At 45.3% G+C, this 11234-nt stretch overlaps 1 protein-coding gene across 3 annotated transcripts; it reads right to left on the bottom strand.

Moving 5' to 3' along the window:
• Positions 1 to 2747: 2747 nt before the first annotated feature.
• LOC112226680 (ETS-related transcription factor Elf-1) lies at positions 2748 to 10584 on the bottom strand. Of its 3 annotated transcripts, none has more exons than XM_024391157.2 (8): positions 10420 to 10584; positions 9222 to 9293; positions 8024 to 8144; positions 6234 to 6344; positions 5789 to 5941; positions 5513 to 5581; positions 5240 to 5432; positions 2748 to 5128 (listed from the first exon to the last, which is right to left on the bottom strand). In XM_024391157.2, the coding sequence occupies exons 1-8, from the start codon at positions 10495 to 10497 to the stop codon at positions 4486 to 4488; spliced, it is 1440 nt and encodes a 479-aa protein (XP_024246925.1). In that variant the 5' UTR covers positions 10498 to 10584; the 3' UTR covers positions 2748 to 4485. The 3 variants fall into 3 exon arrangements, with proteins under 3 accessions (XP_024246925.1, XP_024246926.1, XP_024246928.1); XM_024391158.2 differs by lacking the exon at positions 10420 to 10584 and adding an exon at positions 9443 to 9583 and having other exon boundaries at positions 8717 to 9293; XM_024391160.2 differs by lacking the exons at positions 8024 to 8144; positions 9222 to 9293; positions 10420 to 10584 and adding an exon at positions 6954 to 7331.
• Between the last annotated feature and the right edge of the window lie 650 nt (positions 10585 to 11234).

The following is an 11234-nucleotide window of genomic DNA, read 5'->3' as shown; positions in this document are numbered from 1 at the left end:
TGTACATAGACATGAAATCACTGGCCACTATAATAATGGAGCACTAGTCACTTGAATAATGTTTACATACTGCTTTACTCATCTCATATGTATATATTGTATTCTATTCTACTGTATTTCAGTCAATGCCACTATGACATTGCTCGTCCTAATATTTATATATTTCTTAATTCCATTCATTTACTTTTAGATTTGTGTATTGTTGTGAATGATTAGATACTACTGCACTGCTGGAGCTAGGAAAACAAGCATTTCGCTTCACCCGCAATAACATCTTCTAAATAAACTCAGCAAAATAGAAACGTCCTCTCACTGTCAACTGCGCTTATTTTCAGCAAACTTAACGTATGTAAATATTTGTATGAACATAACACGATTCAACAACTGAGACATAAACTGAACAAGTTACACAGTCATGTGACTAACAGAAATTGAATAATGTGTCCCTGAACAAAGGGGGGGGTCAAAATCAAAAGTAACAGTAAGTATCTGGTGTGGCCACCAGCTGCATTAAGTACTGCAGTGCATCTCCTCCTCATGGACTGCACCTGATTTGCCAGTTCTTGCTGTGCGATGTTACCTCACTCTTCCACCAAGGCACCTGCAAGTTCCTGGACATTTCTGAGGGGAATGGCCCTAGCCCTCACCCTCCGATCCAACATGTCCTAGACGTGCTCAATGGGATTGAGATCCGGGCTCTTTGCTGGCCATGGCAGAACACTGACATTCCTGTCTTGCAGGAAATCAAGCACAGAACAAGTGTGGCTGGTGGCACTGTCATGCAGGTCATGTCTTGATGAGCCTGCAGGAAGGGTACAACATGAGGTAGGAGGTCTTCCCTGTAACGCACAGTGTTGAGATTGCCTGCAATGACAACAAGCTCAGGCTGATGATGCTGTGACACACCGCCCCAGATCATGACGGACCCTCCACCTCCAAATTCATCCCGTTCCAGAGTACAGGCCTCAGTGTAAAGCTCATTCCTTCGACGATAAACGCAAATCTGACCATCACCCCTGGTGAGACAAAACAGCAACTTGTCAGTGAAGAGCACTTTTTGTCAGTCTTGTCTGGTCCAGCGACGGTAGGTTTGTGCCCATAGGCAACCTTGTTGCCGGTGATGTCTGGTGAGGACCTGCCTTACAACAGGCCTACAAGCCCTCAGTCCAGCCTCTCTTAGCCAATTGCAGACTGTCTGAGCACTGATGGAGGGATTGTGCATTCATGGTGTAACTCGGGCAGTTGTTGATGCCATCCTGTACTTGTCCCACAGGTATGATGTTCGGATGTACCGATCCTGTGCAGGTGTTGTTACACGTGGTCTGCCACTGCGAGGAGGATCAGCTGTCCATCCTGTCTCCCTGTAGCGTTGTCTTAGGCATCTCACAGTACTGACATTGCAATTTATTGCCCTGGACAAATCTGCAGTCCTCATGCCTCCTTGCAGCATGCCTAAGGCATATTCACACAGATGAGCAGGGACCCTGGGCATCTTTCTTTTGGTGTTTTTCAGAGTCAGTAGAAAGGCCTCTTTAGTGTCCTAAGTTTTCATAACTGTGACCTTAATTGCCTACCGTCTGTAAGTTGTTAGTGTCTTAACAACCGTTCCACAGGTGCATCTTCAATAATTGTTTATGGTTCATTGATCAAGCATGGGAAACTGTTTAAACCCTTTACAATGAAGATCTGTGAAATTATCTTTGAAAGACAGGGTCTTGAAAAAGGGACATTTCTTTTTTTGCTGAATGTATGTGTATGTGACTAAAACTATTTGATTTGATTTTGACCCTAACTGATCCCTTTTGTTCAACACACCTTGTAACTCTGCAGTAAAACCTCGTACACCTAAGTGCTTCTCTGCAACTGCCACCACATCTATTTTCTGTCCCGGCACCCCAATGTGGTGGTGGTTGAACCAGCTTCCCCCTGAAGATAGGATGGCAGAGTCGCTGCCCAGCTTCCCCCTGAAAATAGGACGGCAGAGTCGCTGCCCAGCTTCCCGAAAGCACTACCTCTTCAAAGAGTATCTTAAATAATCCCCCACCACCCCCCCCTTTCTGACTTTGCTGATAGCTACTTGGAGGAAAAGTGTACTTACTGTGCATATGATATGTGATTGTCCCCACCTAGCTATCTCAACATGAATGCACCAACTAAGTCGCCCGGGATAAGAGTGTCTGCTAAATGACTCATAACTAAATTGACATTCCATTTCTGCAGTACAGTTTATAACCATGGCAATGAATGCTAACAAGTCAACCTTACTGAAGCACAAATTCATAATATTGTCATAGGCCTACTACTTACACCTGACCCATCGTCCTCTACTCTCTTCTCTGTCTCAGCACACGACACCTTCTGTTCTACTCTGACCCTGGCAACCTGAACCTGTCTCTCTCGCACTGGGCACTTCTGATCCCCAGCATCATGGCACCCCCACAATGGTTTTTTCCACCGATACTACACAGTCCCTTGTCATCCTGCACACGTCTCACATCTCAGAACCTCCCTCCAACAAACTGCAGCAACATGACCATGAGCTTGGCATTGGAAACACCATAGTGGGTTCAGCACAAACGCTCTCCCTGGATAACATGATTATCAGGTAAAGACTCTGCTTCAAAACGCAAAAGGACAATGTCTTCTCAGTTTCACCATGCTCGCGTTGCACCAAACGGTAGGCGTCACAGACACAGGGATTTTGTGCGGGTGAGGAACATTTAAGGTTTGCCAAAAAACTACCAGGATTCATTTCAAATGTTAACTTTTATTTCATGAAAACAATAATTCCTTTATCTACTACTTCTGTATAATAAATTGCATGAGAACATCAGAATGAACATCAATAAATGGATTGATAGTATAAAAGCCTGGTACAGCATTTCCACAATGACATTTTAACCATGTTTCTTCACACAATATAACAAATATATCAAAGCCGTCCAGCTAAAGCAGAGCAGCACAAGGCAATATTATCAAAGGAAAAGATTGCATATGAAAAAAAAAAGCTTTTTATTAGGAGCCAAGGTCTTACCGCTTTGCAAGGCATATTAGATAGAGGATCCTGGTAGGAACAGCAAAACTAACCATAGATCAGTCTAGGCCAAAAGGGCAACATCATCTTACCTCTTTACAGACGAGTTAGAACGTTTGGGAACTGGGACCATGTATACTGTGTGCAGAAATATAAAACACATACAAACCTGAGACAACTGATGGAAAAACAAAATATACACACACACACACACACACTACAACAAAAAAACCAAGGCATATACGGTCCAATAAGGCACAGTCATCGCTACTACAGCACATCATGAATTCAGATCTGGAATGCTAACAGGACTGTCTATCAGAAGGGCACTGGGTAGAAGTTGCCCATAGGGGCAAATCTAGGATCAGTTTACCATCTCCAAATAATCACCAGAGAACACCACAAAACTGACTTTAGATCAGTGTCGATAGAACATTACCGACTCCGGCAGAAGTACTTTCACGCTCTCCAAAAAAAAAAAAAAACCCCGGAGAGAAGTTATCAGGCACCCTGTCAACATTAATACGTCTTCATCTCAAAGCCAACAGTAGTGCTGAAAAAAATGACACAGAAAACCCTTTTTGATTTAGATTTGTATTATATCCGGAAAACGTGAACGTAAAGCCTGTAGCCGTTACTGGAAAGTTAACCGTCATAACAATCTCTATGGAATGTACCCCCCCGGAACAGATCAGCTACGACACGTTTACCACAAGCACCGATGGTGTGTCTTCTACTGTTGTGAGTGACAGTGTGAAGTGTGTGTTGAAGATCATCAAGTGTCACAGACATAAAACAATGTTTTAGGCGCAATATGCAGTAGCTCGCGGGCTACAGACCAAGGCCGTCTTTCGTGAAAGCTGGAACAGAATTGTTTGAGGATTTTAGGCACTTTTGGTAGGCGAGAGTAAGAGCGGGGACAAATAAATGGCTCGTGAAGAGTTAACATTCGTGCAAAGCTTTGATCATGGCAGAGGAAAGAAAATAGAGAGGGGAACAAAAGCAGTGTGCAAGCTCCCGTGCATTCAGTGGAGCTGAAGTGCAAACAGAGAGAGAAGCGCGGGATGTTGTGCAGAGAGTGGCTGTCCATTCCAGTGCTCGTCTATCGTCTTTGGTGGAGAATTCGAATGGCCACCATGTTGGTACCAAGAGTTGAAAGACAATGACACTCTACTTAGATTGCCTATTAGAATGTGATCGTCATGGAGTGCTTGGCGCCAACATGGAAGACAGTTTGGTTAATTCTCTGTGAAAAATGGCTCTGGTGCATAAGGGAATGTAAGAGACAAAGACTATACAGATCTGTCACATCTGTAAAATATATCAAATTTACATTACATCTGTCCATCATCGTTCTCAGAGGTCTCCCCTTTTCGATCACTGTCCCCTACAGTTGTCTTGACTATGAGGAGATGACAGCGACCGACACTGATCAGATTTCTCGGGGCATCCTACTCCCTGGTCAGTCCTGAGTTGGGGGCCTCCTCTGTCTTAACCTCCAGCTTCCCCTGCTTGACAGGGCAGGTCACGGGCTGTAACTGCAGAGTCACTATCTGACTGGTGGTCTGTTCTGCAGTAGCAGCCTGTCTCTCACACATACTCCCCAGCAGCTGAGCGGTTCTGAAGACCGACCCGTGCTGACCGGTCTGCAGAGACTGAACGTTCTGCAGGGTGCGCAGCATCTCAGCTGAGACTATAGGCAGGTGCTGCTGCTGGATCAGACTGCCTCCCAGTGGTCGAAGAACTGTTCTGCGCTGGGCTGGGGATCGGGACTCGGATTCTGGGCCGGGTTGGTGCCACTGGGCTGTTGCCGGACTACAGCTGCTCTGTCTGGACCTTTGGTAACCTGGTCTAGAGGAGGGGGGAAGAGGAGGGAAAGAATGCTCGTAGGACGCTAAATCGTACAGGGATTGGTCGCTGGAGGGCGGACTTTCCTCTGGGTCATCTGGAACGTCTCCACCGTCCTCATGATTGCCTTGGTCCTCCTGGTCTTCATCACCACTGATGAAGACCATGTCCTTGGGCAGGGAAGCAAACTGGTACACCAGCCTCTGGCCCTCCACCTTGTTCAGGATCCCACGCTGGTAGTAGTACCTGTTAGAGACAGAGAGAGGTCAGCTTTGATACACACCTGCAGGGCCACAGATAGAAAGTTAAGTTTTGTTAAAATGAATAATAATAATATGTAAGTTAACTACAGCGTACCTGAGAGCTCGGCCCATGGTCTCATAGTTCATGTCTGGTTTGTTCTTGTGTTTGCCCCAGAGTCGGGCCACAGCCTTAGAGTTGACCAGCTTAAAGATCCCTGCATGCCGATTGGTCCATTTGATGTAGCGGGGGCAGGCCTGTCGGTCTTGAAGAAGCTCAATCAGGAACTGCCACAGATACAGAGTGTTACCTGAAACACAGGTGAATGAGAGGTGAGATTGAGTGTTCTGTTGTATGTGTATGTATGTGTGTATATGTGTGTATGTGTACCTTTGCTGTATTTTCCCCTCTTGAATGTGATGTCCGGTGTGGGAGATTCAGGCCTTTTGGATTTCTTACCTGAAACACATAAGAGTTTTTATTTTACTGTGACAATGACATAATTGACATTGTAAATTACAGCAGTCCATAAAAATAAATGTGAAACAGCACAAAATAAGTAATATTGTCAGAACTGATGAGCAGACATATGTGCTAAGGTTATGATTACAATTTATAGTTTGAAAACATGGCCAGATAATGACATAAGTCAAATTACAGTCTGACCTCTCTTCTTCGGTTGCTCGGCAACAGTCTCCCTCTGCAGCGTGACCCACTGCGGCTGGCCCAGAGCTCCCACAATGTCCTCTACTGACACCATCAACTGGTGGGTAACGGGCGATGTGATGACATCACCCAGGGAGGGAACGTACAGCTGGGCTAGAGGGGAGGAGACAAACACACACTGTTAGCGCTTAGAGCGTAATGAATGAGTCTACAAGGAGACCATTAGATTACAGGATGTCAACATCTGCTCCAAATCAGTGCAGAAATATGGATGTTTGTTTGCCCTAGACAAGAAACATGGTGACGGTAGTCAACAAGCTAAATGTTCAGCGACATCTGAGAAGTTCACACAAAGACAGAGTCAAGACACGTTACTCACTGAGCTGCTAGCTAAAACTAGCTGTGTGTGTGTGTGTGTGTATGTGTGTGTATGTCTCTCTCTCACTGTAGTGCTGTTGGTCCAGAGAGAGGGACTCGGGGGAGTCCATGTTGAGGAGAGTCTCAGCTGCCACCAATGTTTCCATGGTTTCCTCATCTCCACTCTCACTGCACTCCACTGGTTAGAGAGAACAGGGGTAAAGGGAAGAGATGGAGAGAGACGAGGGGAGCTCAATATCGAGAGAAACGGTGTGATGCCTCAGCATGACCTAATGGCTCTGTCTGTAGGCCAACCCCTAGTGATGGGACAGCGGGAATAAACAAGGCGGCTAGCTAACTACTTCATCTGCGTTTCACAAACTCAGTCCACGGGACCCAAAGGGTTGCACGTCTTGTTTTTCTGCCCCAACACTGCACAGCGGATAAAAATGGTCCAAGCTTGATGATTAGTTGATTATTTGAATCAGCTGTGTAGTGCTAGGGCAAAACTGTGCACAGAGTTTTTGGAAACCGTGTACTACACTGTTAGTAAGCCCATCTTTCTTCCACAACGAAAGTCTAACTGTATATTCGCAAACTGGCAAATCCTAGCTTTAACAGAGATGATGCTAAGGTTGCAACATGCCACGGTAAACGATTGACAGTGAGCTTCTAAAAGTAGAAAATAAAAAAGAAGCTAACGTTGTTAGTTGCTAAATTAGGTAGTTCAAAGTTAGGTTAGCTAACTAGCTAGACAGTTACAGGAGTAGACAAGTAAAGTTACAAAACCAATTTGTCCCAAACTTACTTGCATAGACTAAGATCCTCGCTACTCATTAATTACTTCCACGAACTGTTTCACTGCAAAGAGCCACATGATTATCAACTTTACCAAAACTGCAGCAGCCACAAGAAGACGTATTTTGTTTCACTTCCTGGATTTGAGAACTCCTCTGATTGGGCCAAATACGATAACCATAGTACGCATGTGCACAGACAGTTTACAGTCCCCTCATCAACACGAGCAGAGACAGCTGGCTAGAGTATTTATTTAAGCTTTGTTAGAAACAAGGATCGGACCCTTTCACGCTCTCCAATTTTCGACTAAAATGACACCCAAATATAACTGCCTGTAGCTCAGAACCTGAAGCAAGGATATGCATATTCTTGATACCATTGGAAAATGAACACTTTGAAGTTTGTGGAAATGTGAAATTAATTTAGGAGAATATAACATATTACATCTGGTAAAAGATAATACCAAGAAAAAAAACAGTTTTCTCCAGTTTTTTTTACCATCATCTTTGAAATGCAAGAGAAAGGCCATAATTTAGATTTGGGCCACTAGAAGGCAACAGTGTATGTGCAAAGTTTAAGACTCATCCAATGAACCATTGTATATCTGTTCAAAATGTTGCATCAAGACTGCCCAAATGTGCCTAACTGGTTTTCAAGTTCATAATTGTGCACTCTCCTCAAACAATAGCATGGTATTCTTTCACTGTAATAAATCAAATCAAATAGCTACTGTAAATTGGACAGTGCAAGAATTAACAAGAATTTAATTTTTGGGGCACCGGTACTTATGTGCATATTACCCTCCTGTTTTACACTGACAGTTTCTCTCAGGAGCTGAATGAAGCCGTGGAGCCTAAACCCACATCCTAAAAAACGCCAGACCCCTTACCCTAAACACTAACCGCCAACATCTTACCTGAACATAGGCCTCCTAAAGTACTACAAAACGATGTTAAGTCCTCTGTGCCTGTTTCTGTCTCTGCAAGTGCTGTTGATGATGCCAAGAAAGCCCAGCAGCTCAATCCCAGCCCTTCCCTTTCCCTTTATGAGAGCAGGGCAAGTGTGTGCATGTGTTGTTACCTGTTGTTAGCAGGTGGTCGTCTGTGTGTGTCTGTTCACAGGCCAGGCCTGAGTAGGAGAGCAGGTGGGAGTGTGGGACCTGCTCCACTATCACCGCAGGAGAGGCCAAGTGCTCGTCCAGCTGCAACACAGAGGGACAAATGATCTGTCATTCCCTTTAATTCCGTTCTAATTCATTCTATCCAACGCTTTAGGGGCATATAAATTCCAATATTTTCAAAGTGTTTGATATTGTAAATCAATTCAGGGGTATTGGGTACAGCTACCAGAAACTCAGTTCAAGGGAAAGTGTACTAACATCTGTGCCTTAAGGTTCCAGCCTCTAGGCAGAGGTTGTAGTACACAGACATACAGTGAAACGAGACTAGATGATATGGTGATAGAGAAATGTAAGTGAGCAGACTACTTTCGCTGTTGTTTTTAAAAAATAGCTGTGTGTTCCTAATGGACATTGGCGTGGGATGCTTCAATAACCACGGCTGACGTCATCATCGTGTCATGCTTGGCTACCGTATGTCTCGACTCTACCACTGTGTTCATACAGCTCGTCTGCACTTTGATACTTGATTCCCCAAGTGGTTCTACATTGACGCGCGATTCCAGAGGAGGCGTTGATGCTTTATCTGTTGGCGTGCGCACGCACGCACACACACACGCGCACACACACGCGCACACACACACGGTCGCTCCCACCTGTAGTCCGTTATTCACGCGGTCGCTGGCATACTCAAAGATGAGTTCCGTCTGCTGCAGCATGGCAGACATCCCAGGAGACTCTGAAGGCAGCTCTACGATGTCTTCATCCTCGCATTCCACGTTAGACGTCCAAACAGTTTCACACCCTCTACGTTTTTAGGTCCCAGAGCACCGGATATGAGTTAGAAGTGTCAAATCACAGGTTCTGTGTTTCATAAGTTCCAGAGCAGAGTAAGTCCCCCCCGTCCTTTTCTGTGTCCGTGGTCTTTCACAGGTCCTTCTGAGGATGAGTGACTTTCTACCGCATGGCTGAATAACAGCACAGTGACTAAAGTGGCTAAATTAAATAGCCGGCTAGCTAACCAGTTGCTCACTCCAGCGCAGTGGCTAGATCTCTCAGAAGACTGAGTGTTGGCTTGGCTTTGCTATTGTCGAGATAAAATCCTGCAGGCCTCCTCAGTAGACGGTCCGTAGATGAAATGCTGAACAAGAGCATAGTTACTTGTTTTCTCTTCTTCACGGTTTCTATTCTCGATGAGGAAGTGTAGGCCGCCAACGGTCCTGTGGTCGTAACCTGCGAAAAGGGAACAGAGACAGAGGGGTGGGGGTATGGGGGGGATGGAAATAGAAAAATATATAAATAACATTAGAGAAGGTTCTTCGGGGCATGATAACTCTACATGTACTCTACATGTGCCACACTCTTTCGGATCAAACACACACCTTGAGCAAAGTGCAGACAATGAACAGGATCACATGATCAGGGCTCTCTAAACTATGCTGGTAGAACAACAGTCTGTTAGGAAGACCCAGGGCAAAAACAATGTCTGCCAAGCTGAGCCAAGGCCTCTTACAACCAGCAACTATTTATATACCTTCCTCTTATCACGTTCTTTATTCTGTTCTCTCTCTCTCTCTCTCTCCTTTCTTATCTCCCCTTCCAAAGAAGCCAAACCAGCAACAGGAAAGAAGCTTCCGGAGTGAGTCATGAGTGTGTGTTATATGAGTGTACTGTATGTGTGGAAGGGAGGTAGGGGAGGCAAAAACGAGCAGCTGTGTCTGCTCAGAGGTCCTAATGCTCAGGTCGCACAATGGGCATCTGCGTTAGGGTGTGTCTGTGTCGTGTGTCTGTGAAAGGAAACTCCTCATTTCAAGATATAGTGTTTTTCCTCTGGTTCAGTATGCCAGGAATGTGTTTGGAATAGCTGCTATGAGAGATAAGCACAGAACTAACAGACAGACACACAGGGTTAGATTACTACAGGGAGAAGGGTGGGGGAATCACAAAAGGGGCTAGATAATGATTGACTGTGTATTTGACGTGTATTTAATCTCGTTAGGATTTCTTCCACATCTTCACACATATGGGATTAGTTGTTAAACAACAAACAAGTTTGACATCTGACAAATTGACATCTTCGTCCTACATCATTAGGTTACATATACTTGGTCTGTTGTTCCACAGAAATGTGCTTATACAACCATCATCACTGTGTCTGAAAGACACGACCCCCAACCATAACCCAGCCCTGGCCTGTCCTCTCTGCATTCACGCCAGGCATTGTCCATGATGTCAGTTAGATAGGATCACACACACACAGTCCTGTATGCCTCTTGTTTCTTTCTGACTCGCCTCCACTCACTCACCTCCCTATTTGTTCACTCACCCAGTCACCCATATTCTCCACACGTTTACTCACCTGTCCTCTTCTCTTCAGGCAGTTACTGACTGCTGTTAGCACCAGAAAATCCTGTTTCTGATGTTGCTGGTCTACCATGTCCCCTTGCGCTCTCTCTCTCTCTCTCTCTCTCTCTCTCTCTCAGGTTGCAGCTCGGTGACAGGCACCATGACCACAGTTGTTATGCTACACACCTGCGTTTACCTGATCTCCTCCCACTCTACCCTTAACCCTTTAGGAGAAGGAAAGAGAGAGGAGGCTTCCCTAGAGAGACAAAGAGCTGTTCGCAGGGCAGGCATGCATGCTGTAGTCATATGCCTATGCATTTTGAATGCCAATATGTTTTCACAGGAGACTTCTGGGAATGCCAAACAGAAAATGTCTCCATTTGCTGTTCTGTTTTGCTTGTGTTCAGCAGATATTGTTGCGATATGTGTTGTTGCTTGCATAGCATAGGGTGTAATGTGATACTTGACACTTGTGGCAGCACTGGTCACAATGGAGAGGAAAGCCTGTTGGTAGTCTGTTGGTAGTCAAGACTGTTCAACCCCCTCCTCCATACTGCCCAATGTGGGTTTCCTGTTCTAAGCTGACAGCATGTGCGTGTCTGTGCTTGACGGCTAAGAGAGCAAGATGCAACTGAGGCTGTTATCGCACAGGAAGCACAACCCTTTCTGTGGGCTCCACTTCCTCCTGAGAGAAAGGGAGGGAGCGGAGGAGGACTATTATAACGCGGGAAAAGCGGTCACCACGGAGACCAATGTTCCGTTGTGCGTCTGCCAGACTGCCATCTTGTATTATGCTGGTTTAGAATGTTGGGTAACGCTTCTCCATGT

This window comes from Oncorhynchus tshawytscha, linkage group LG28 (assembly GCF_018296145.1).
Source record: "Oncorhynchus tshawytscha isolate Ot180627B linkage group LG28, Otsh_v2.0, whole genome shotgun sequence".
In the NCBI taxonomy this organism is placed as follows: Eukaryota; Metazoa; Chordata; class Actinopteri; order Salmoniformes; family Salmonidae; genus Oncorhynchus; species Oncorhynchus tshawytscha.
Note: the sequence above shows the minus strand (reverse complement) of the source record. Positions and strands in the feature narration are given on the sequence as shown.

Coding starts and splice junctions, on each gene's coding strand:
- LOC112226680 (XM_024391157.2), bottom strand. CDS start 10,497: ATGGTAGACCAGCAACATCAGAAACAGGATTTTCTGGTGCTAACAGCA. Junction 6,345..8,023: donor CGACCACCTGCTAACAACAG/GTAACAACACAT, acceptor CTCTCTAACCAG/TGGAGTGCAGTGAGAGTGGA. Junction 5,582..5,788: donor CGAGCAACCGAAGAAGAGAG/GTCAGACTGTAA, acceptor TATGTGTTTCAG/GTAAGAAATCCAAAAGGCCT.